At 36.0% G+C, this 27695-nt stretch overlaps 1 protein-coding gene and 1 pseudogene across 4 annotated transcripts in view; one reads left to right on the forward strand and one right to left on the reverse strand.

The window, feature by feature from the left end:
- Positions 1-27695, forward strand: part of STRN (striatin) — a 113803-nt gene that overhangs the window by 52358 nt on the left and 33750 nt on the right. For 2 of the 4 annotated variants that reach the window (XM_067703265.1, XM_067703267.1), the window contains exons 4-8: positions 7085-7163; positions 15202-15369; positions 17506-17641; positions 20566-20701; positions 24457-24567. In XM_067703265.1, coding sequence (XP_067559366.1) covers positions 7085-7163; positions 15202-15369; positions 17506-17641; positions 20566-20701; positions 24457-24567 — 630 coding nt within the window. Of the gene's footprint in view, positions 1-7084; positions 7164-15201; positions 15370-17505; positions 17642-20565; positions 20702-24456; positions 24568-27533; positions 27621-27695 lie in introns of all 4 variants that reach the window. The other 2 variants (XM_067703264.1, XM_067703266.1) reach the window with 2 other exon arrangements.
- LOC137205686 (annexin A2-like) lies at positions 5330-6671 on the reverse strand (annotated as a pseudogene).

Consider the following 27695-nt stretch of genomic DNA (forward strand, 5'->3'; position numbering starts at 1 on the left):
CACTTCTAGTTTAAAAAATTAGACCAGACGTACGTTTGGAAGATGGTGGGTTCACTTTTGGATTTACTTGTTAGGCCATCAAGCAGAAATGGCTAGTAGACAGCTGAGCATGTGAGTGTGGAGCTCAAGCCAGAGACATGGGTTTAATATGTAGATTTGAGAGCATATAGCATCTAGTACTAATGACACTCATTGCCACTGAGGTGGAAGAGCTCAGCCAGGGACCTTATGCAGAGTAAGAAGAGGGTCTAAAATGGAGCCCTGAGGAATGGCAACATTTAAAAAACTGTTAGAAGAATAGAAACCTGAAAAGGAAACTGATGAGTATTATTTTAATGGTAGGAGGAAAATCAGGAGCATGGAGATAAAGAGAAGAGAGGGTTTCCAGAAGGAAGGATCCTTCAGCGCTACCGATTAATGCCCAGGGGTCTGAAGAGTATCTCTAGGATTTAGTGACACACAGGTCACTGGGAACTTTATTGTGAGCAGTCTTAGGAGAGAGTTGAGGGCAGAAACGAAGACTGTGCGTAGAAAGTGAAGACTAAGTGTAGTAAGCTTTAAGGAAGCCTAGATTGTGGAGTTGAAGGTGAGGGATTAGGGGGAAATAGCTGAAAGGACCCATGGGGTCAAGGAGGAGAGAGAGAGAATGTGTGTTTGTGTATGTGTGTGTGTGTGACATGTTTCTTAGAGGAGGAGCAAATAAAAAGGAGAGAGCAGAGATACGATATGAAGGTATCTGAAGAAGTGATAGGGATTGGATTCTGAGCATAGCTGGAGAATGGCAGGAGGAGCATGTCTTTTACTGTTACCAAGAGAGAATATAGGAAGTTAGGTGATAGGTGTGTAGATTTGGGTTTCGGTCTGGTGGTGGGTATTTAATATGATAGCTTTATGTATGAGTCTGGATTATCTGCTAAGAATACATCAGAGGTTTAAGAAAAGTGGAGAAGGTTTAAAATAATAATGAACAAGAGAACAAATTTACTAAGAAGTAGTAAGATTGAGAAAAGCTGAGCGTCCGATTGAGGTGTGTAAACGTAAGTTTATGTAGAAGTGCTGCTGGTCTGCACAATTGGCAGCCTAGGTAAAAGATAATAGAATGAAAATAGTTAACAGTTGAATTCATGGAGAGACAAGAGGACATGAAGACATTGTCAAAAGAATGGTTGAATTGATAGACACTGAACTAAAACTAGAGAGGAAAGAAAGTGAAGGCAAAGGGAGGCTAATGGATCAAAGTAAGGGGATAGGCAACAGTCTAGAGCAGGTCAGCAAACTCTTTTGTAAAGGGCCAGATAGTAATATTTGGGCTTTGTAGGCCATGTGTTCTCTGTTGAAACTACTCAACTCTGCCATCATGACATGAAAGCAGCCACAACACATAAATGAATAAGTGTGGCAGGCTGGATTTGACCTGCAGGCCAAAATTTGATCACCCCTGATCTAAGGTCCCACCGAAATCAAAGTGCCTGGTGAATTAGGGGTATTGAGCCTGAAGGATATGCTCAGAGAGTGAGTTTGCATCAGTGACAGTTCTTCATAATGACAGTATCTAAGGCATGACAGTTAGAGAGGGTGGTGGTTGTGCAGAAGCTGAAGTGGATCACCCACATGAATATTAACTTCACTCAAGATGATGTAAAAGTTTGGTTACAGAGGAAGGATGCCTGGTTTAGAACGTTATCAAGGGATTTGTAGGTGACAGTGATGAGGACAGTGACTAGGAGAGGGTAGAAGGTGGTGTATCCAAATTAAAGAAGCAGGCATTTTTCCTTCATTCTTTTATCCATTTACTATATTTTCCTGAAACTGATAATCCAGATGTTTTCTGAAACGTTTTTCAAAAAAAATTCGTTTCCCCTCTGACATTTTTTCTGTTTTGTTCCACTTCCAAACCTTTACATTTCTACTTCAGGAGAATATTACCCTAAGTTACGTTAAAATCTATTTATCTTTCATATTTCAGTTTCTCCTACTTAATATTAGAAGCCAGATACTTATTAAAAATAAAATATCTTTATCCAGAGTAACAAATTCTGCCTTTTAACTGAGATGTTTAGACCATTCACATTTAATGTGATTATTGATACAGTGAGCTTTAAAGCTGTCACCTTTGCTGTTTGGTTTCTATTTGTTAAATATGTTCTTTGCTCCCTTTTCCTCATTTTTTGATTTCTTTTGGATTAATCTAGTATATATTTTCAAAAATTTATTTATTTTATTTATTTATTTTTGGCTGCGTTGGGTCTTCGTTGCTACGTGCCGGCTTTCTCTAGTTGCAGTGAGCGGTGCTACTCTTCGTTGCATTGTGTGGGCTTCTCATTGCAGTGGCTTCTCTTGTTGCAGAGCACGGGCTCTAGGCGCACTAGCTTCAGTAGTTGTTGTGCACGGGCTTAGTTGCTCCGTGGCCTGTGGGATCTTCCTGGACCAGGGCTCGAACCTGTGTCCCCTGCATTGGCAGGCGGATTCTTAACCACTGTGCCACCAGGGAAGCCCCTAATGTAGTATTTTTTATGATTTCTTTTTATCTCTTTTGCTGACTTATTAGCTACAACTCTTATTTTATTGGTTGCTTTAGGATTTATAGTATATGTTTTTAAGTTATTAGAGTTCTGTCTTTAAGTGCTAATATAGCACTTCATGTGTAGTATGAGAACCTCCTAACAGTGTACTTCCATCTCTCCTTTCTGCCTTTTCTGTGCAATTGTTTTCATATATTTTACTTCTCTGTATATATATAAACCATACACTACATTATTAATTTTGTTTCAACAGTTCTCTCTCAAAGAGATTTAAATAACATAAAAAGCATATATTTCCAGTGCTCATCATTCCTTTGTGTGCATCCATATTTTCTGGTATCATTTTCCTTCTGTCTTAAGGACTTTCTTTAACATATTTTGTAATACGGGTTGCTGATAATGAATTCTTTGAGCTTTTGTGTGTCTGAAAAAGTCTTTATTTTGCTGCTTGCATTGTTTCTGATGAGGTATCTTCTGTCATTCTTATCTTTATTCCTCTGTATGAGTGACCTTTTTTTCTGGCTGCTTTTAAGGTATCTCTCTCTCATTGGTTTTAAGCAATCTTATTATGATGTGCTTTGGTGTAGTTCCACACCCCGCCCCGTCCTCCCCCCCACACTGCAGTGTTTCTTATGCTTGGGATTTGTTGGGTTTCTTGGATCTATGGGTTTATAGTTTTCATGAAATTTGGAACTTTTCAGCCCCTGTTTCTTCAGATATTATTTTTGTTCTCCCTCCCTATGCTGTGATCGGGAAACTCTATCAAGGCAGTAAGCTGGAACAATCATAGGCTCACCTGTTTGGTTCCCTTTTCTCAGGAATTGCTGCCCTCTGTTGCCTGATGTCCAATGTCTTAACCATTTTGATGTATAGTTGCTTCAAGCAAGAGGGTAAATTGGGTCCCTGTTACTCCAACCTGACTGGAAGTGTCAGTCAGATATTTTTAACATTACCAAGAAATTCAGTTCTTACCCACTTTAAAATCCTCACTTTTGTATAATGTCACTTTTTGAACTTGATAAGGTAAGAATGAATCTGATAGTTGAGGAATACTTACTAACCATTGAAAGAACTAAGTGTTTAGCCTGGATAAGGAAGTGTGGGGAAATACAAGTTCACATATGACCCAGAGAGTCAGATTTTTTTTTTTTTAAATAGAGAAAGGAAAATTTACTTCAGAGAAATTTATCCAGAATCAGGATTTCTGTCTTTATAATTACTTTGCAGGCATTGAAACTTGTTGCTCTTACAGAAGGCTATACCACTGATTATTTCTCTAAATCAGTGGAAAATAGATTTTGGCAATGTTGAGTAAAGAGCCTGTTTTATGTTTGTGTGGTTAAATCTATGATTGCAGACGTAATCTTAGATCATTAATTCATACACTAATCTAATAAAAGAATTAAGGTAAGCAGTTTTCCTCAGATCCATTACCAAGGAGATAAGGACTCCTCAAGCTCTATAGGTCTTTGAATCTCTTCATTCTTAGTAAGTGTTGTGACTGGTTATGTTTCCATGAGGTTTCGTTTGCTTCCTTGCAATCATCTGGAGCCTAGTCATGATCCAGTGTGGAATAATATAATAAGCAGCAGTCATAGCCTTGCTGTTTTTGTCATATAGCTGGGTTAACTGAGTCAAGACTGAGTGCTTGCTTTCTTTTTCTCTCATTGAAGTATAATTGACTTGCAATATTATATTAGTTTCAGGTGTACAACATAGTGGTTTGATATTTTAATATATTACAAAATGATCACCAAGGGAGTCGGATTTTATCTCAGTATAAGAATACACTTTTTTAAAAGAGGGTGAGGATGCATTCTTATTTGATTTGGCTTAATTTATTTTTTATTAAGGCGTAATTTACATACAGTGAAATTCACCTTTTTGGTGTTTTCATAAACACATACAGTCTTGTTACTAATACCCTCTGTAGTAACCCCTCCTTCCCTACTCTAATCCCCTGGCAACCGCTAATATGTTTTCTGTTCCTACAGTTTTGCCTTTTTGAGAAAATCATATCAATTCCAGAATCGTACAGAATGTAGTCTTTTGAATCTAGGGTCTCCCGTTTAGCATTATGCATTTGAGATTCTTATATGTTGGTGTGTGTCAGTAGTTCATTCTTTGTTCTTGTTGAGTAGTATTCCATTGAATGGATGTACCACTCCTTGGTAACATCACTAGCTACCAAAGTAGGCAAAGGCAGTTGAGTATATCTGAGGATGGTGTAGAAAGGATTTAGGCTTATTTATTTATTTATTATTTTTTATTTTTGGCTGCATTGGGTCTTTGTTGCTGTGCGCAGGCTTTCTCTAGTTGTGGCAAGCGGGGGCTGCTCGTTTCAGTGCGTGGGCTTCTCATTATCGTGGCTTCTCTTGTTGCGGAGCACGGGTTTTAGGTGCGCGGGCTTCAGTAGTTGTGGCACATGGGCTCAGTAGCTGTGGCTTGCGGGCTCTAGGGCACAGACTCAGTAGTTGTGACACACGGGCTTAGTTGCTCCGCGGCATGTGAGGTCTTCCCAGACCAGGGCTTGAACCTATGTCCCCTGCATTGGCAGGCGGATTCTTAACCACTGTGCCACCAGGGAAGTCCCTTATCATCTTTTTGAAAGATTCGGCTTCTACCAAATGATGAATTGAAGCTTTACAGGGCCTAGGAGGTTTTCATCTAAAGAACGTCTTAAAAAAAGAATGCTTGAGGTTTTCATTTAATAACTAGTGAAGGAAATAGCTTTGGCTTGGGATTATTTCTTTTTTTTTTTTTTTTTTACTTGTTCCTAAAGTAGAAATTCCGTTTATTCGTGTTTATGACACATTACTCAGAAGGCAAAGTGTTTCACATCATAGATTTCACTTCCAGCTCCTTGGAATGTTCATTTCTTTGACTGTAAAGAGAGACTAGACCGGAAAGCCACGTAATGCTTAGGCAACTAAACTAAGGATGGAGCAGGTGGGGTGGGCAGTGCTAACGTCATCCTCCCAGGGATGGGCACAAGGGGGCTGTTAGCCACAAGCTGACTGTGTAGAACTGTTAGCTAGGAGTGCGGAGCAGCCGTCCTGGACCCTCGGGCCATTGTGGGCTTCAGTCATCCCCACCACATAGGTACAGCAGCGCTTTCTGGTAGTCGCCCTTGATGTCTTGCTGAATGTAGTAGTACAGGGACTTGCCATACTTTTTCTTGAATTCAGATCTAATTTTCAACATGTCCACTTCACTGTGGTAGATCATGATTCTAATCAGGACCTTATCACGAGTGTCCTTGCCTTTCATGGAGTCGTACAGTCTGTCAGCAAAATACAGGGGCTTGTTCTGAATGCACTGGACTAGGTTCAGGAAGGCATTTTCCAGGTCTCCTTTGACCTCCTTGTTGATGCTCTCCAGCATGTCATAAGGGCTGTAGCTCTTATACCTTTCAAATACTTTCTGGAGGTGGCACACACTCCGCTCGGTCATGACGCTGATCCACTTGGGAACATCAGTCCCTCTCCTCTTCTGCCAGCATCATAGAGATCCCGGGCATCTTGGTCAGTCAGTTCATAATCAATGACAGAGCCATCCTCTGCTCTTCGACCCTTCGATAGGGCAACTGTCAGCTTGCGGAAGTCACCAGATGTGTCGGAAATGATATCCTTCCCCAGATTGGTCTTGTACATTTCCTTGTCGACTCCGTTGATTTCCTGCAGCTCCTGGTTGGTCCTTGAGCAGATGAACTCATTGAGGGAGTCCTCATCATTCCCTGCCCCTTCATGGAGGCTTTCAGCTTGGAAGCGTCATACTGAGCAAGTGTTTTCAGTAGGCCCAAAATCACTGTTTCCAGGTGGCCGGACAAGGCTGACTTCAGTGCTGTTGCAAGTTCCCGTTTGGTCCTTCTCTGGTAGGCGGAGGCAATATCCTGTCTCTGTTCATTGCTGCAGTAGGTCAAAATGTTGATGATGGTGACCTCATCCTCACCCTTAGTCTTGATGGCCATTTCAGTGTTCAGAGCATCCCGCTCAGCATCAAAGTTGGTGTACGCTTTGACTGACCCGTATGCACTTGGAGGTGTGGAGTGATCACCCTCCAAGCTGAGCTTGTAGAGAATTTCATGAACGGTAGACATTTTGAAAGAAGCTGGGCAGGCTATGGTGCGCTGCGAGCGTTGCCAGGTGCAGAGCAGGGATTATTTCTTATCTATCTACTCTTTACCAGATCGGCTTTTTTTTTTTTTGAACCATCGTTCCTGGACATTTTGTTCTAATTCTGATGTGGTGCTTCGTAATACTTTTGACTCTTGACTCAGGACTCTTGATTTGTCCTGAAGGAAGATTCTCAGTTTACCTAAAAATTAGGGAAAAGTCTTTATTTTAGTTCTGAAATTCTCAGGGAAATCTAGTAGCAATACTGAATTTATATTAGAGTTTTGTTATGGAAATTAAACTTAAAAACAGAATTCCCATTGTCCTAAAACATACCTTACAGTGTAGTGTTCTTAATTTTATAAATTTTTTTTGGACATTTTTAATGAATTGAGATACCCTCTAATGTATAAAACGTCAGTTTTTTTATGATTTAATGTTTTCCAGATGAAGGTAATGAAACAGAGGTGCAACCACAACAAAACAGCCAGTTAATGTGGAAACAAGGTCGACAACTACTCAGACAGTAAGTATCTCATGAAAGTATCTGCTGTGAAAAAGCTTTTTTGAATTACTGTTCCTTTTTCATATTAAATACTTTTTCCCCTATGGAGGAATTTATTTTTTCATTAAATATTAGTAAGAATTATTAAGTTCTCTTTCCATAATTTTAGCTTTATCAGGAGGTGTACAGTTTAAAGCTTCTAATTTATATATGCTTAAATTTAGTTTAAAGAGTTCTATACCCTTAAAGTTACTCTTTTCCTTGTACCTTTTACACATGAATATACATATGTTTTAATATAAGTCTAATCATGTAATTTTTGTGTTATGTTTTTAAACTTTATTTTAAATAGATGGAAGAACTTCTTGCATTTCCCAAGTTTGTAAATTTTATGCTGACATATAGTTTCTCCTATAAAATGTGAACTTGAGAGTATAAAGAGGGATCAAAGCTAGGTTGAGGTTCAGATGTTAGGCAGTGGGCTAGACTCACTCACCAGCTCAGTGCCTGACCCTTGCATATCACATTTGAAATTGGTATTTTGATTTGTGCCTCACTAAAATGAAATTTGCTACCTGGTTTAAACTTTTGCGGTTGCTTGTGAATAGTCTAAACCTGTGGTTTCCAGAGCAGATTGCATGCCAGCCGATTCTTTTGATGATGGGAAGAGAATATTAAAGTGTCTCCTTACATCTATTTTTAATCTCCTCAAAGTGAGAAGGAAATGAGACTTCATTACTATTTATTTATTTATGTTTTAAATTTTATTTTATTTATTTTTTATACAGCAGGTTCTTATTATCTATTTTATACATATTAGTGTATATATGTCAATCCCAGTCTCCCAATTCATCCCTCCCCTGCCACTTTCCCCCCTTGGTGTCCGTACATTTGTTCTCTACATCTGTGTCTCTATTTATGCCTTGCAAACTGTTTCATCTGTACCATTTTTTGAGAATCCACATATATGTGTTAATATATGATATCTGTTTTTCTCTTTCTGACTTACTTCACTCTGTATGACAGTCTCTAGGTCCATCAACGTCTCTACAAATGACTCAATTTCATTCCTTTTTATGGCTGAGTAATATTCCACTGTATATATGTACCAGATCTTCTTTAACTATTCGTCGGTCAGTGGGCATTTAGGTTGCTTCCACGACCTGGCTATTGTAAATAGTGCTGCAATGAACACTGGGGTGCATGTGTCTTTTTGAATTATGGTTTTCTCTGGGTATATGCCCAGTAGTGGGATTGCTGAGTCATATGGTGATTCTACTTTTAGTTTTTTAAGGAATCTCCATACTCTTCTCCATAGTGGCTGTATCAGTTTACATTCCCACCAACAGTGCAAGAGGGTTCCCTTTTTCCCACACCCTCAGCAGCATTTGCTGTTTATAGATTTTCGGATGATGCCCATTCTGACCAGTGTGAGGTGATACCTCACTGTAGTTGTGATTTGCATTTCTCTAATGATTAGTGATGTTAAGCAGCTTTTCATGTGCCTCTTGGCCATCTGTATGTCTTCTTTGGAGAAAAGTCTGTTTAGGTCTTCTGCCCATTTTTGGAATGGGTTGTTTGTTTTTTTAATATTGAGCTGCATGGGCTGTTTATATATTTTGGAGATTAATCCTTTGTTGATTTGTTAGCAAATATTTTCTCCCATTCTGAGGGTTGTCTTTTCGTCTTGTTTATAGTTTCCTTTGCTGTGCAAAGGCTTTCAAGTTTCATTAGGTCCCATTTGCTTGTTTTTGTTTTTATTTCCATTACTCTAGGAGGTGGGTCAAAGAAGATCTTGCTGTGATTTATATCAAAGAGCATTCTTCCTGTGTTTTCCTGTAGGGATTTTATAGTGCTGTGTCTTAAATTTAGGTCTTTAATCCATTTTGAGTTGATGTTTGTGTATGGTGTTAGGGAGTGTTCTAATTTCATTCTTTTACATGTAGCTGTCCAGTTTAACCAGTACCACTTATTGAAGAGACTGTCTTTTCTCCATTGTATATCTTTGCCTCTTTTGTCATACATTAGTTGACCATAGGTGTGTGGGTTTATCTCTAGGCTTTCTATCCTGTTCCATTGATCTATATTTCTTTTTTTGTGCCACTACCATACTGTCTTGATTACTGTAGCTTTGTAGTATAGTCTGAAGTCAGGGAGTCTGATTCCTCCAGCTCCATTTCTTTCCCTCAAGATTGCTTTGGCTATTTGAGGTCTTTTGTGTCTCCATACAAATATTAGATTTTTTGTTCTAGTTCTGTAAAAAATGCCATTGGTAGTTTGATAGGGATTGCATTGACTCTGTAGATTGCTTTGGGTAGTATAGTCATTTTCACAACATTGATTCTTCCAATCCAAGAACATGGTATATCTCTCCATCTGTTTGTGTCATCTTTGATTTCTTTCATCAATGTCTTATAGTTTTCTGCATACAGGTCTTTTGTCTCCTTAGGTAGGTTTATTCCTAGTTATTTTATTCTTTTTGTTGCGGTGGTGAATGGGATTGTTTCCTTAATTTCTCTTTCTGATATTTCGTTGTTAGTGTATAGGAATGCAAGAGATTTCTGTGCATTAATTTTGTATCCTGCAGCTTTACCAAATTTATTGATTAGCTCTAGTAGTTTTCTGGTGGCATCTTTAGGATTCTGTATGTATAGTATCATGTCATCTGCAAACAGTGACAATTTTACTTCTCCTTTTCCAATTTGGATTCCTTTTATTTCTTTTTATTCTCTGATTGCCATGGTTAGGACTATGTTGAATAATAGTGGTGAGAGTGGACATCCTTGTCTTGTTCCTGATCTTAGAGGAAATGCTTTCAGTTTTTCACCATTGCGAATGTTTGCTGTGGGTTTGTCATATATGGCCTTTATTATGTTGAGGTAGGTTCCCTCTATGCCCACTTTCTGGAGAGTTTTTATGATAAATGGGTGTTGAATTTTGTCAAAAGCTTTTTCTGCATCTATTGAGATGATCATATGGTTTTTATTCTTCAATTTGTTAATATGGTGTATCGCATTGATTGATGTGCGTATATTGAAGAATCCTTGCATCCCTGGGATAAATCCCACTTGATCATGGTGTGTGATCCTTTTAATGTGTTGTTGGATTCTGCTTGCTAGTATTTTGTTGAGGATTTTTGCATCTATATTCATCAGTGATATTGGTCTGTAATTTTCTTTTTTTGTAGTATCTTTGTCTGGTTTTGGTATCAGGGTGATGGTGGCCTCATAGAATGAGTTTGGGAGTGTTCTTCCTCTGCAATTTTTTGGAAGAGATTGAGAAGGATGGGAGTTAGCTCTTCTCTAAATGTTTGATAGAATTCACCTGTGAAGCCATCTGGTCCTGGACTTTTGTTTGTTGGAAGATTTTTAATCATAGTTTCAATTTTATTACTTGTGATTGGTCTGTTCATATTTTCTGTTTCTTCCTGTTCAGTCTTGGAAGGTTATACCTTTCTAAGAATTTGTCCATTTCTTCCAGGTTGTCCATTTTATTGGCATAGAGTTGCTTGTAGTAGTCTCTTAGGATGGTTTGTATTTCTGCGGTGTCTGTTGTAACTTCTCCTTTTTCATTTCTAATTTTATTGATTTGAGTCCTCTCCCTCTTTTTCTTGATGAGTCTGGCTAATGATTTATCAATTTTATCTTCTCACAGAACCAGCTTTTAATTTTATTGATCTTTGCTATTGTTTTCTTTGTTTCTATTTCATTTATCTCTGCTCTGATCTTTATCATTTCTTTCCTTCTGCTAACTTCAGGTTTTGTTTGTTCTTCTTTCTCTAGTTCCTTTAGGTGTAAGGTTGGATTGTTTGTTTGAGATTTTTCTTGTTTCTTGAGGTGAGATTGAATTGCTCTAAACTTCCCTCTTAGAACTGCTTTTGCTGCATCCCATAGGTTTTTGGATCGTTGTGTTTTCATTGTCATTAGTCTCTAGGTATTTTTTGATTTCCTCTTTGATTTCTTCAGTGATCTCTTGGTTATTTAGTAACGTATTGTTTGGCCTCCCTGTGTTTGTATTTTTGCGTTTTTCCCCTGTAACTTATTTCTAATCTCATAGCATTGTGATCAGAAAAGATGCTTGATATGATTCAGTTTTCTTAAATTTACCGAGGCTTGATTTGTGACCCAAGATGTGATCTATCCTGGAGAATGTTCCGTGTGCACTTGAGAAGAAAGTGTAATCTGCTGTTTTTGGATGGAATGTCCTATAAATATCAATTAAATCTATCTGATCTATTGTGTCCTTTAAAGCTTGTGTTTCCTTATTAATTTTCTGTCTGGTTGATCTGTCTATTAGTGTAAGTGAGGTGTTAAAGTTCCCCACTATTATTGTGTTACTGTCGATTTCCTCTTTTATAGCTGTTAGCAGTTGCCTTTTGTATTGAGGTGCTATGTTGGGTGCATATATATTTATAATTGTTATATCTTCTTCTTGGAGTGATCCCTTGATCATTATGTAGTGTCCTTCCTTGTCTCTTGTAACATTCTTTATTTTAAAGTCTATTTTGTCTGATATGAGTATTGCTACTCCAGCTTTCTTTTGATTTCCATTTGCATGGAATATCATTTGCATCCCTTCACTTTCAGTCTATGTGGCCCTAGGTCTGAAGTGGGTCTCTTGTAGACAGCTTATAGATGGGTCTTGTTTTTGTATCCATTCAGCAAGCCTGTGTCTTTTGGTTGGAGCATTTAATCCATTCATATTTAAGGTAATTATTGATATGTATGTTCCTGTTACCATTTTCTTAATTGTTTTGGGTTTGTTTTTGTAGGTCCTTTTCTTCTCTTGTGTTTCCCACTTAGAGAAGTTCCTTTAGCATTTGTTGTAGAGGTGGTTTGGTGGGGCTGAATTCTCTTAGCTTTTGCTTGTCTGTAAAGGTTTTGATTTCTCCGTTGAATCTGAATGAGATCCTTGCTGGGTAGAGTAATCTTGGTTGTAGACTCTTCCCTTTCATCACTTTAAGTATATCATGCCACTCCCTTCTGGCTTGTAGAGTTTCTGCTGAGAAGTCAGCTGTTAACCTTACGGGAGTTCCCTTGTATGTTATTTGTCATTTTTCTCTTGTTGCTTTTAACAATTTTTCTTTGTCTTTAATTTTTGTCGGTTTGATTACTGTGTGTCTCGGCATGTTTCACCTTGGATTTTTCCTGCCTGGGGCTCTCTGCACTTCCTGGACTTGGGTGGCTATTTCCTTTCCCATATTAGGGAAGTTTTTGACTATAATCTTTTCAGATATTTTCTTGAGTCCTTTGTCTCTCTGTTCTCCTTTGGGGGCCCTTATAATGCGAATGTAGGTGCATTTAATGTTGTCCCAGAGGTCTCTTAGGCTGTCTTCATTTCTTTTCATTCTTTTTCTTTATTCTGCGGCAGTGAATTCTACCATTCTGTCTTCCAGGTCACTTGTCCGTTCTTCTGCCTCAGTTATTCTGCTATTGATTCCTTCTAGTATGTTTTCCATTTCAGTTATTGTAGTGTTCATCTCTGTTTGTTTGTCCTTTAATTCTTGTAGGTCTTTGTTAAACATTTCTTACATCTTCTTGATCTTTGCCTCCATTCTTTCTCTGAGGTGCTGGATCATCTTCACTATCATTATTCTGAATTCTTTTTCTGGAAGTTTGCCTATCTCCACTTCATTTCATTGTTTTTCTGGGTTTGTATCTTGTTCCTTCATCGGGGAACAAAGCCCTCTGCCTTTTCTTTTCTTTTTTTTTTCTTTTTTTTTTTTTTTTTGCGGTATGCGGGCATCTCACTGTTGTGGCCTCTCCCACTGCAGAGCACAGGCTCCGGACACACAGGCTCAGCGGCCATGGCTCACGGGCCCAGCCGCTCTGCGGCATGTGGGATCATCTTCCTGGACCAGGGCATGAACCCGTGTCCCCTGCATCGGCAGGCGGACTCTCAACCACTGCACCACCAGGGAAGCCCCTGCCTTTTCATTTTGTTTGTCTTTCTGTGAATGTGGTTTTTGATTTTCTGATTCTCTGGGAATTCCTCCTCCTTTTGCTCGACCCCCAGGTTGGGAAGCCTGACGTGGGGCTCAGAACGTTCACTCCAGTGGGTGGACTTCTGTGGTGTAATTGTTCACCAGTTTGTGAGTCATCCACCCAGCGGTTGTGGGATTTGATTTTATTGTGATTGCGCCCCTCCTACCGTCTCACTGCGGCTTCTCCTTTGTCTTTGGATGTGGGGTATCTTTTTTGGTGAGTTCCAGTGTCTTCCTCTTGATGACTGTTCAGCAGTTAGTTGGGATTCCGGTGCTCTTTGCAAGAGGGAGTGAGCTCACGTCCTTCTACTCCACCATCTTGAACCAGTCGCTCCTCCGGTCTCAGTTTTTCAAAGTTACTAGATTTTTTTCCAACTTTACTCTGCTTTCCTCATAGTAAGTACAGTGGTGAACCATCTAATAAAATTTTATAAACTTGAACCACAGTCATCCCAAAGGCCCTCATGAGCTCCAGTCTCCAGTGAGTTCCGTCTCCAGCTGAATTCAGTCTCCAGAGACTTCATTACCATTTAATAAATGGGTTTTCACTTTGGTCTTAAATGTGATTTATGCATTTTCCTTTTATAAATAAATAAGTTCTTAAAATGCTGATTTTGTTTTTTTTTAATGACAAGTGGTTATCATAGTGAGCAATCCAAGAAATATCTTTTAAAAGACTCGTAATCTGCCTCGCAAAGGTTACATTTTATTAATGAATAAGGAAGTAACTATTTAGTAAAGCCAACTTATCTATGGAATGAGCAGTTTTGGAAACGGTTATATGTAATGTGATTTTGTTGCCAAAGTGAGTTATGTATCAAGTATTATTTGTTAAAAATAGAAAAGCATAATACCTTTGTGTTTGTTTGCAAGAACCAACTGATTAAAATCGGGAACTTTTGAAATTTACTATCCAAATTTTAATCAAAAATTTTCTATAGGTACTGGATAGGATTGAAAAATGAGTACCTTGACTTAATAAGATACATTTATTCCATTTTGGTTACATGTCTTTGTGAGGTATCTCTTTGACCTATAATAACTCTTAATACCAGATCTTAAAGTGATCTTAGATCAGACTGGTTATCTTTTTGATCTTTGTTTTCTCTTTCGTCTCATAGACTTGATACTTACCTCTAAGTTAATGCTTGTAAGTTATTGGTAGACATTTGTCTATCATGTTTATTAATGACATTATTAGTGGCATTTGCCTTTTTCATGTTTTTGCCACTACCACTTTTCATCTTTTTTGGTCATCTTTGTTGTTAATAGATACTGAGCGCCTTCTATATGCCAGACACTGTTCTAGGTGTGTCTCTTTTAGGAGAAGGAAAACTGAGGTTCAGGAGAATTAATGTTACACAGGAAGAAGGTGGAAGAAATGGGCTTTGAACCCAGGTGTAACTCTCCATACAAAGCCTATTCTCTGTTTTCTATGCTGCTGCCTCTCTGCAGCACACACACCCCTGGGCACCCACTCATCTCACATCCCACAATTGAGTTGTGGTCTATTTTTATTTTAGAGTTGTCGTCAGGATAGAAGCTTCCCTTCTGTGGAAGTGGCTCTTTGGAATATACTGTCTTTTTTATGTCATGGAGGAAACCATATATGCTAGAAACTTTGTATGTCATAGAGATATATGCTAGAAACTTTCTCTCTAGATTTCCATTTATCCAATGATAGTTTAATATCAGAAGTGTAAAAAGACTATTGGTTATTGTAGTTACTATTATAAAATAGTAATTCAGTAGAATCTGAGAGTGAGTTTACTCCAGCCCTGCCTAGAATAAAGAATGTGCCATTAGGTATATTAAGGAATAGCTTCTTCTTATGATAAATGAATGGTGTATTGTATAGTTCTTTGATTTTTCTCAGTGACCATAGAGGCTGGTACTGCAAGAGACAGCTCCATCTGCAGCTGGAAGATTATTTATTAGCAAGTCTTACTAGCATAGTACTGTACTGTTAAGTCTTATGCAGGCATATGAATTTAAAGAAATGTTTTTATTTACATATTCAGTAATAGAATACTGATTCCAAAATGACTGAGTTGTAAAGATCCTCTTCACACGCAGGTATCTACAGGAGGTGGGTTACACAGATACTATTCTAGATGTGAAATCCAAACGAGTGCGAGCTTTGTTGGGCTTTTCAAGTGATGTCACTGACAGGGAAGATGACAAAAATCAGGACTCAGTTATAAATGGCACAGAGGCTGAAGTTAAAGAGACAGCAATGATTGGGTAAGTATTTTGTCTGGAAAGTGATTTGGCTCTAGTTTTAGTTCTTATTAATGTTTTTGGCTTATGGATGACACTTGTGATACTTGTACTTTTAGATACTGCTACAGAAGTAATTTAATGGTAAAGTTTAATAAAAAAATTAAAATTTTATTTGGTAGTAGATAACACCATAGGGATTAGAGTTATCATTTATGATTACTTTAAGAATATTTTTATTTAAGATTTTTTAATTGCAATTTATGGATTTAATATAGATTTTAATATCTTGAAGCTCAGTCACTATTAGAACTTCATAAAAGATCTTATTTGGAAATTCACTTCAAATCAGTATGAGTGAAATTTCATTCCTGGTGACGCAGAAATCATATAAATACTTAATTCTTTTGATGTAAACCTTTTCTTAGCCACTTTCATGTATCTAATAATGCTGTAACTCATCTTCCCCTTGAAAAGTATCTATTTCAAGTATATATATTTTAATTGATAGAATAAGTGAAGAATTCAGTAGCAGAAATTTTTTTTTGCTTTTTGGATCATGTATCATACAATTATATGTAATTCTGCTTAAAATGAACATGGACAGTTAAATAAGGAGATTCTTCTTTATTGAAAAAAGTTGACATGATTCTTAAAGAAATAAAAAGCCAAATTCTTAAAGAAATAAAAAGCCAAAGATTCTTTGAAAGTCTGAGTATGATGTTACTTTAACTCATGTTTAGGCTGGAAGAATGGTTTTAATTGAGCTCTATACATTTTCTAGTGAGAACATAGTTTCTATTATTTGGAACATAAACTAAAATTATGGGGTTTAGGTAAAGGTTTAAAAATACGACTTTTATAAACAAATGTCACTGGAGCCTTCTTAAATGTATTCATTAATAGTTAAGACTATATAACTTGTTTTAATAAATGCAAGATGTAGATTGTTTCTCTGTGTAGAAGTAGACAATGTAGGCATTAATCCTGGTTATATTTTTACCTAATGAATTAGCTCAAATTATTATAAAGACCCTCAGGAAAGACCACTCTAGTTGTCTTGTGTTTTGGCCTTGACCTCTCTTTTGAAACTGATAAAGGTATTATTCTGAATCTGACTTCTATAGGGATGGAGCGTAGGTTGGAAAAAAACAAAAACGTAGCTCTGAGCAGATTTGAAATTTAAGATTTATCTGTTTTGAGAATTTTGCCCATAGTTGTAGCTAAATTTTTTCAGGAAAATGTCTTCTTATCTATAACATTTCCTAATGAGAGAAATCATTCTGTTCTGGCCATTAAGAAATTTTTTATTAAAATTCTTTAGAGGGAACTAAAATAAAATCTTACATATTTGAAAAGTCAATCATTTCGAAAAGGTTTAACCAACAGGATCAAGTTTTGTAGTAATATTAATTTGACTAAAATATTGTTTTTAGTAACTTTATGCACACATTTGCTTTTTTCAACTCTTTAGCTGTTCAGAAATGCAAGATTGCCTCAGAGAAAAATGATGTGTTTACTAGTTATTTTCTTAGTTATGGAAACTTCTGTGTCAGAGGAAGAGTTGCAGAGAGGAAAAGAAATAGAAAAAAAACAGGTAGAGATAATAAGAAAAATATTTTTAAAAGAAATGCATTAAGGTTGGCTTAAAAATCAACATAATAGTGGATCAGAAGGGGGAGTTCTTTATATTGGATTGTCATTAATCTAAGTAGTAGGTATGATTGCAAAGTACTTTTAAAAGAGTAGGCAGGGCTTCCCTGGTGGTGCAGTGGTTGAGAGTCTGCCTGCCAATGCAGGGGACACGGATTCATGTCCCGGTCCAGGAAGATCCCACATGCCGCGGAGCGGCTGGGCCCGTGAGCCATGGCCGCTGAGCCTGCGCGTCTGGAGCCTGTGCTCCGCAACGGGAGAGGCCACAACAGTGAGAGGCCCGCGTACCGCAAAAAAAAAAAAAAAAAAGAGTAGGCACTTCCTTCCTATATTGCTTTTCCAGTTAAAATCCATGGAAATGTAATAGATAAGAATCAGTGTAGCTCATAATGTGATTTGGGGGTGTCATAATACAATATAAACAGAAGTTAGTGCTGTATATCATGGATTAATTCTTATGGCGAGTTTAAAAAATTAACTGAACAAGGTGTATATGTTTTAAACCAGAAAATCTGAGTTAACAGATTCTGCCTCCGTGCTGGATAATTTTAAATTCCTTGAAAGTGCAGCTGCAGATTTCAGTGATGAAGATGAAGATGATGACATTGATGGAAGAGAGAAAAGCATCATTGATACTTCAACGGTGAGTTGAATAACTCAGATATAAATATTTTTAGGGACCATTATGCATACTTTAATCCATACCCTTCAACTTCAACCCTTAAATTTTTTTTCCATAAAAAAAAAAGTTTGGGGAAATTTAATCTAAATTCCCCATAAATTTGGGGAAATTTAATCTATATTCCCCATAAATTTGGAGAAATTTAATCTAAAAGTTTTTGTATTGATTTCAAATTCAAGACTTTTTAGTATAGCAGCTTTTTCTTATGGGCCTTCATTCATTAGCTTTTTGTTAATTCATTAAACATTTCAACATTTTTGTAGGGTTAGTGAACATGGTAAATGTGTGTTATAACAATGCATTGTTTTTGGTGCTATAAGACAATGGAACTGACAGACCCATTATGGTGCCTGATGGTGACTGGCGTCAACTCTAATCGGTGTGGTTTTTGTTTCTCATGTCAGGGTTGCTTTGGTAGGCAAGTTCTACACGTTTTCAGAACTCTTCCATTAGATTTCTCCAAACTTGTTTAGGATTATTCTGTGGTTTTGTTTAGATTTTTGTAAGTTTATTGTTTCCATGGTAGAGTCCTGGAATAAGAGGTATCTAAATTCTCCCTTCTCTTCCCTTCTTTATTCTATTCCCTTCTACCCTCTCCCCTTTTTAACCTCTCCCCTCTTTTCTTTCTCTCTTCATATTCCCTCCTCTCCTTCCTTCTCTGTCTTTCTCCTTCTCCTTCTTTTAAGTAAGAGATGAGGGTGTGCTTCTGTGTTTAGGAGAGTGTTCACATTTCCTCCTTCACATTTATTTAAGAAGAGGGAGGAGAAAGTAAGGTAATGTAAATAAAGCAGACTGGAACGAGTCAAAGCCTTGGGCTAAAGTCCCAGTTCTGTCACTAATTATCTGTGCTTCTTAATCCTTCAGGCTTAGTTTTTCAGTTTGTAAAATGGGGATTATAATAAATAACCATCTTATCCCCAGAGTATTTTGTGAGGAATAAATGAAACACTATGTATGAAAATGATATGTTTAACTATAAAGTGCTTTCTAAGTGTAATTTCTCCGTTCTCTTTATGTCCTCTGCTTTCATCAGAGACACTCAATTTACTACTTCCAGATTAATGTTTCCCTGGGCCACTATTCAGTAGTACTGTGCTAATAACAGCCCTGCCATGGATATTATTTGAACTTCACATAATTACTCCCTCTTTTTATTATTCAAACAAGTAGTTATAGCACATGTTTAAATATACCGTAGTAAAAGAAAATGCCGAAGCTTGTATGATAACTTTTCTCTATCGTAATCATTTGGAAATTCTGTGCTGACTTGTGATTTCTATGGGATGATTGTACTGAGATATTATTTTTCCATCAGAATACTTTACTCATAACAGTGGTTAAATAATAACTAATTATGATGCTTTAAGTTTTGTTGTTAGTCGTTATATCAGTGTAAATATTAAAAAATCTATAAGCTGTTTATTATAACTATCAAGTGTGGTCTTAATAGAAATTCCTAACTGTAAACTGGTTTCTTTTTAAATAATCGAATTCATAAATATCTTGACCTCCAATTAGTGCAGATCATAGCAATTCTGTGACCAAGCAATGAAGGCACAGCTAATATAAGCATACTTAACCCCATTTAAATATTGGACCCAAAAATTTTTCTAGTTTTTCCTTTAGAAAAATATTTCTAAACAAATAATTGGTTTCTTTATAATAGTTTTGCTGATTTTTATTATATATTACATTGATTTTCACAGCTGCAGTATAATAGCTACATGCCAAAAGACTTTAAAAATCTAACTCTATGTAGCAATGTATAAGCAGGACTTAGAAGATTTATTGCAGTGCTGTATAGAGAGAGAATGGCTGAAAATTATGCTGTTAAAATGTTTAGTAGAACAAGCAGGTTCTTAAAATGTTATTTTATTTCTTTAATCAAAAATAGTTCAATAGATTCAACTAAGAAAATACAGAAACATAAGGCTCTTAGTAGCTGTTGGTTGTGTTAAGTCTATTTTCTTCAGGCATTTTCTTCAAAAAGCTACATATGTTCATTGTCCTTTCTTGTTCTTTGCCCTGTATTGGAATTTGATTTTTCTTTGCATTACACTCTGGGTCATTTTCCTCCTCCCCATCTCCTTCTCTTTTCTCATGTTTGATCTCTTCACCTTATGATTCCAGAGGTGTTTCTAAATGTATAAAAATGAGACATAATGGCCCTTGTCAGATTTGCTATTAAATCTAGATTATGTCTCTAAAAGATCAATATTTGAAGAAAAATTTGAATATATAGACAATTATTAGAGGAAATTGATGCAAGGTTGGGACAGTAGAAATAATAATGGGCATTGTTCCCCCTGCCCCACAGAATACCTTCTCAATCTTGTGGCATGCATTTCTGAGTTTGTAGCTTTTGTGATTTTAGCTTTTGTAAGGGAATGATGTACTAGAGTTAAAATTTATCATGGTTATATTCTGAAAAACTCTTGCAATGTTTTATGAAGTAGTTCTTTCTTTGGTTAGATTAGAATATCTGCTCGCTGCACAGACTGCATCCAAGAAATGTAAGATTTGGTTGTGGTTCTCATAATACAGTATGTCAGGGACATTTTTCATCTATCTGTAATTTAAATGCATGTCTTATATTCCAGTGTTTTCAATATATGATTCCATTTGTTTATTTAAAACAAACAAGCCATCATTTAACAAAGTTTAAATCACTACTTTAAAATGTATAATGTATATCTTTTTAAAATGACATCTGTGTTTTCTACTGAATTGGATAGGTATTACAGTTATTTAACACAACAAAGATGCATTTTCTGAAGAAAATAATTGGATTTTCTCATTCAGTGGTAAAAGGATATAGTCTTCTTTACTTAAATTAATCCCATAATATATCCTAATATTTTAATTGAGCATGTTTTTTTCATTAGATTGTTAGGAAAAAAGTATTGCCTGATAGCAGTGAAGATCGAGATACAAAAGAAGCTCTAAAGGAGTTTGACTTTTTGGTTACATCAGAAGAAGGAGACAATGAATCCAGAAGTGCAGGCGATGGAACAGACTGGGGTAAGGAAGCATACTGGATCCAACTAGAGATGTTATGTAAATGAACGAAACTAATATTTTACTAGGAGGGCAACATCTTGAAGAACACTTTAAATCTGTTGTAATGTTGAAATGTTGAACATTCTGTGGACTTTTTTCTATTGTCACCTTTTTTCCAGGGTATGTGTGTGTGTGCTTAAAGAAGGTTGTACAACTAGTTACCTCATCTTTTAACATAAGCAATACTGTATGAAAATAATTTGAATTCATATATAGGATGTTCTCTGTTTTCTACCTAGACAGTAGAACTTGCAAATCTAGATTTTGTGGAAATTGAGTATGAGAATGTAGTAGAGGATTTTAGAGATCTCATCTTTGGCATTTTCTGTGCAAAAAGAAGTATAAGTTAAAAAGTTGTAGTTATTCATTCATTTTAGTCAAGTTTCATCATTTTGTACAAGGCATAGAATTTTTTTGCACAAATGGTTCTAAACAGATTTAATATTTTAAACATCTAGTAAGAGTTCAAACAAGTATTTTAGGGAAAACTTCCACAGCACAGATCATTCTAGGCGTTTGGAAATGAATTGTCCTATCAGTAAGGTAGGATTGTGATAAATTCTTCAAAAGTGATCAGTTCTATCAGGTGTGTGTATGTGTGTGTGTGTGAGAGAAGGAGAGAGACAGACAGAGAGAAGACATGTAGATACTGAGAATGAGAAAATTTTCTTCGGAGGTTGAAGAATTCCAGGATTCCCTTGGCTTACAGTCTGTGTACTTTAAAGACAGATAAGGTTAGGGAAACAGTAACTATCTTAATTTTTCCTTGAGGCTTTACCTTCAGGGACTCTGATAGCAATAATGCCACTTCTTTTCCTTTTTTGTGGTAAATATTTGAAGAATTATTTGGGATAATTACTTAGTCATTGAAGAATATAATGGCTATTTAGTGACTGGCTTTTTCTTTTTCCCCAACAGAACAAAGTTTGGAAACCAGGGGAAGTTAAAGTAAAACAAATCTCTCTCCTGTCTTATTCCTTACTGAGCTTATGTATCAAGTTATTTAGATATTTTAGGCAACAATTCTTCCAATATAGTTAGATCCACCGTGCTACACTGAGGTCATTCTCTGAGGAGTCACACATCTGTATAAATGATAGTTGGCCTTTTCTTTGCCAGTCTTATTGCAAGGGTAATTGGGATTCATTTTTCTCCAAAGACAGCTGCATTGTCCCTTCATAACTTCCTTTGCTTTAAGGTGTGAGTCATGGCCCAGAGTATTATGTGATACAGGTCTGTAACCTGCTGTGAATTTACTGGTGAAAATGAGTGACTGTTCCCACATCTGAGCTGTCTCACTCTTTAGTAGTGTCTTGGACATTTCTGTTTATGAGTATGAGTGAATGGAATCTTTCAGTTGACTGAAGGTTTCTTTACCAGAAGTTTGGCCTTGTATGTGTTAAGGATTTTATAATTCAAATTCAAGTCATTTCACTTTTAATCAATTAACAAAACTAGATTGCAAATCCTGTTTAGTTGAATGGGCATTTAAATCACTTTAAGGGCTTCCTTTATCCGTTCCCCATACCCCTAAAAAAAGTTACTGTGCTTATGCTAAGAATTTCCTTAGTTTCTCACAAGCAAATAGATTTTACCACAGTTCTCCTGTGATCTTCCGTTACTGTTGTTATCAGTATGACACCTAGTTAAGAGTATGATATAGCTAAATTTTTACTTTAAAAAACTGAAGACATTCTAGGATCCAAGAGCCAACTCAGTTTAATTTATTATTAAGATGTGATTGATGAAAATTAACATATTTGATTGTTAGACTTTCTGAAAAAAGTAGACTGTTTCTACTGTTGTTAGTAGAATATATTGGTAGTTAGATCTATAAAAATGTTTAGCCTATAAAAACTCAATAAAAATGTTGAGTTTATGTTCAGAGACCCAATTATCTGTTTTTTAAACTGTGGATTGAAACTTGTTAAAAATAGACAGATTTCTGTTTATTCTGGTTCATTTTGGTTTATTCCAATCACTGAACAAATATTGATCACGTGCCTTCTATGTACCAAGTCTTCTAGGTGAAGATCCCTACCCCTGTGGTCCTACATTCTACTAACAGGATATAGCAGTAAGAGACAAACATGATAAATGATATAGTATGTCAGAATATGATAAATGCTATGGGAAATAGAAAAAAGTAGAATAGAGTAAGTGGGATAGAGAGTGCTGGGGTCAGGTTCAGGTGGAGTGGGACAGGTTACAATATGAAATAGATTGGTCATGGTAAGGCCCATTGAGAGGGTAACATTTGAACAAAAGACAACATTGATGAGGGAGTTAGCCACATGGTATCCAGGGAAGGAGTGTTCAAGAAGAAGAAAACCAGAGCAAATGCCCTAAGATAGCCGTAGCCCTGGTATGCTTGAGGACTTCAAAGAAGCTAGAGTGGCTGGAGCAGAGTGATTCTGAGGGGAATATAGTAAGAAATGATCAAATCAACTGGAGCTATGTAGACCACTGGTGAGATGGGGAACCATGGGAAGGATTTGAGCTGGAAAGGTGACATGATCCAGCTTTTGTTTTAAAGCATCACTTTGGCTGCTGTGTTGAGAATAGACTACCCAGGGCAATCAATGTTGGCAATAGACTTGGAGGGGAGAGTGGGAAAACATTTGCAGTAATTCTAGCGAGAGACAGAGGTTAGGGAAGTAGTGGATTTGCTGAGAAGTGGTCAGATTCTGGGTGTGTTTTAAAGGTAGAGAAAACGGTATTTCCTGAAATATTTGATGTGGGGTTTGGAAGAAAGGGAGATTTTTGGTCTGCTCAAATGGAAGTCTGGAATTGCCTTCAAATAAGATGGGGAACCCTGTAGATGGAACAGATTGGATGGGGAAGATTGGGAGTTTGGTTATGTATGTTTGGTTTGAGTTTTGACTTCCTAATAGAAATATAGAGTAAGCAATTGGGTATATGTATGAGTCTTGAATTCAAGTGAGTGTTCTAAGCTAACACTTATATAACATCATATGCATATAGTAAATTATTTTATAGTAAGTATAAAATATATAACATATTTACTCTTTAAATTTTCTACTCCTGAAATAGTGAAAATTACTGATTGAATTTCTTTTTTACTAGAAGCTCAGTTTCCTGATTTAAATATTTTTAAATTAACAGGTCACTTAAATTGTTTTAAATATTGAATGCCGGGTTGATTAATAAGTTTACAAAGTGCTATTTGTAAAGCCTATAAAATAAAAATGATCATTTGCTGATAAACACATGCCAAAAATATACAATTTTTGAAATGAAAAGATCATTGAAGACTATTTTGTACAAATGCTTAATCTTCTTTCATTACATAACTTAATAAGAAATGGGTTTTTTGTGAGTCAATCCTAATGAAATTCAGAAAATGGGATGAAAATGAGGGGTTCTTGAATATGGACTTTGGGGGCTTAATATACTATAAGTAGCTCAAATTTGCAGGGTTTTTTTTTTTTTCTATGTCTATTTCAAGAGAGATTTGATATTATTACCTAGGAAATTGAATTGATCACTTGTTTCTTGGATATTATATTTTATGTGACATGTATCTATCTAATGAATAAGTAATGACCTTAAAATTAGTGCTACTATGAAGAAAATGGTTATTATGTCCATCCATTGACATAACAGTGAATTTACTGTTCACTGTTCAATATTTTATTGAATATTGTTCAATATTTTATTGAAAAAGGCTGTTTCATTTGTTTCACTCTGTTTAGAAAAGGAAGACCAGTGTCTCATGCCTGAAGCTTGGAATGTGGACCAGGGAGTAATTACCAAACTCAAGGAACAATACAAAAAGGAGAGAAAGGGGAAAAAGGGGGTGAAGAGTAAGTGGAAAACATTGTATCTATAAATCATAAATCTTACCTCTTTCATATCCCCCAATTTTTTTCTCCAATGTTTTCCTAAAACTACTTACTCTTTTTCTTTTCTGCTCCTGACCTCTTTCCTTTTCACTTGTTCTCAGGGGTTGAAATTAAATGGTTAGCTGTTTGATTATGAACTTTAAAAAAAAAAAGGCTGTGCGTATAATTATGAATTATAATATATTCCAGTAATAAATCCAGAGTGTCATGAGTATGTGGAACTATGTTTTCAAACATATTGATCATTTGATTTTTAAAATTAGATGTGCTTTAATTACAGTAATGGTTTTTCACTGTTGACAATTTTAAATCTCATCGAGTGTGACTGACTCTCTGGCAAGCCACCAAAATTATTACTTATAATTTTAAGCCTTGGAGACAGAAACAAAGTTAATTTCTACCCCTGAATATTCTATGTGTTCATAACACACAGTTCATTTGCTCTCATCACTATATTCTATACAGGGCACAGAGTCAGATACACAACTTTTTTTAAGTATTTATTTTTCTAATTTAAATTTTTGGCCAATTTCATTTGTAATATTACCAATTAGGTTTGTTTTTTTTTCAACAAAATGAGTGCCACATCAAAAATGGAAGTTAAAATGAAATTTCTAGCCCTATGAATCATATCTGTATAACTTATTCGAATTATTAATAAAGTTTAACAATAGATCTAGTTAAGTATTTAAAATAGAAATACAAAAGCTTTCAAACATCCCTGAAAACCATCTTAAACACCTTTTTAGGAGAGCAAGGCTGAACTATCTATCTCCTTGTGTTACCACTGTTATTGACAGTATGGACATGGGTCTCCCTTTTATGGCAATAGGAATTTCATCCTTTGGGATATTAAAGTAGTGTAAAGTAGGATTAAAATCCAACTTGAGTGAGGCATGTGTTTAAAATTGCAAAAGGCTGGAAGGATATGCCTTTTCTTTTTCTCTTTCTATAGTGATGCTAGGGATTATCAAAGACCAGTCATTCTTTTACAATCTAGTAGTTACTGATAAATACTAAATCGTTATTTAAAATATCTTAGAATTTACAAGTATTTAGCTTTAATGGATAAAAAGTCAGTGGCCATTATTGATGTTAGTACTGTACCAACCATTATGTAACTGAGAGAGAATGACATTTGATGCCTTCTCAATGTAAATTAAATCCAAGTGAGGAAGGTTTAATATTAAAACATAAGAACGTTTTATACTTTTTATTAAAAAATAAATGTAAATTGATACAGCCACTATGGAGAACAGTATGGAGGTTCCTTAAAAAACTAAAAATAGAACTACCATACAACCCAGCAATCCCACTACTGGGCATATACCCTGAGAAAACCATAATTCGAAATGAGTCATGTACCACAATGTTCATTGCAGCTCCATGTACAATAGCCAGGACATAGAAGCAACCTAAGTGTGTCGATGAATGGATAAAGAAGATATGGCACATATATACAATGGAACATTACTCAGCCATAAAAATGAACGAAATTGAGTTATTTGTAGTGAAGTGGGTGGACCTAGAGTCTGTCATACAGAGTGAAGTAAGTCAGAAAGAGAAAAAGAAATACCGTATGCTAACACATATACATGGAATCTAAAAAAAAAAAAAAGGTCATGAGGAACCTAGGGGCAAGACGGGAATAAGATGCAGACCTACTAGAGACTGGACTTGAGGACACGGGGAGGGGGAAGGGTAAGCTAGGACAAGGTGAGAGAGTGGTAGTGCATATATGGACATATATACACTACCAAATGTAAAATAGATAGCTAGTGGGAAGCAGTCACATAGCACAGGGAGATCAGCTTGATGCTTTGTGACCAGCTAGAAGGGAGGGTGGGAGGGAGGGAGACGCAAGAGGGAAGAGATGTGGGGACATATGTATATGTATAACTGATTCACTTTGTTATAAAGCAGAAACTAACACACCATTGTAAAGCAATTATACTCCAATAAAAATGTTATTAAAAAAAGGACAAAATAAGCATTCTCAGAAGAACAAAAAAAAATACTGATAAAAATTTAATCTTAAACAATAGTGAGACATGGTTTGTTATGGCTTTTCAGAGCCATGATAAAAGCAGTTAAACTGAAATTTTAAGGAATATTTGTCTGTCATACACAAGAAACAAGGAGAATATTTTAATCGTCAGATTGACTTAAAGTTGATATATTTAAGCCATTATGCTACAATAATGAATGTCTTAAAATGTAAAAGATCTTTGAGTTGGAAAAGTATCCAGGACTTATGTAGAATCCATCTACTATTATATTTATTATTAGGTTCTTGTCAAATATCAAGGCATCACTATAGTTGGAATTTAGCATTTAAGGTCTAAAACTGCACTATTTGACTGGAACAGTATTCCTGCTAATAGAAGCTATTGGATTTCCTGGACCTGGGGATCTTGATCACTATTCAGGCATATGGCACGTAGCTTTTTAGTATGGTGAAGAAAAATGATTCTTTAGGAGGAGAAATTTTAATGTCTTTCACTGAAGAGAGAGGGACTGTAGACTGATGTTCAGCACATTTTGTTTATCATCATCAGTTCAGGTTATCTTGATAAAATGATAGTCTGGGAACCAGTGAAGACAAGATTAAAACAGAACTGGAAGACTTAAAATGAAAATAGAACTGAAGGAAAGCTTTGAATTGATATATGGAGCATTAATTCATAAACCACCATGGGTATTTTTAAAATTGAACTGTTACTCATTGGAAGAAGTTGAGTCTTTTTAATATGGTCTAGTAGAAATATTTCCAGTCAAATTGTGTTCTTCAATCATACTGTCTTAGAATATATTTCTAGGTAGTAGTTAAAATTGCTTAAAAATAGTTGTATTCTTTGCTGGTATAGGAAAAATAACATAATGGACTATGGGTAAGATTTTCCCATTCTTAATTAAACTTATAACAGGAAAAACTACTGAAGATCTGTTTCAGCCTCTATCCTATATAAAACAATCAAAACAGGGATGTGGGAGAATGCAGCATCAAAGTACAGGTAAGTAATTGGCAGGGCCTGATACTTCACCTCAGATACCATAGCTTCAGGACGTAAGGCAATGAATGCAACTTA

The sequence above is a fragment of the Pseudorca crassidens genome, chromosome 14, assembly GCF_039906515.1.
Source record: "Pseudorca crassidens isolate mPseCra1 chromosome 14, mPseCra1.hap1, whole genome shotgun sequence".
In the NCBI taxonomy this organism is placed as follows: Eukaryota; Metazoa; Chordata; class Mammalia; order Artiodactyla; family Delphinidae; genus Pseudorca; species Pseudorca crassidens.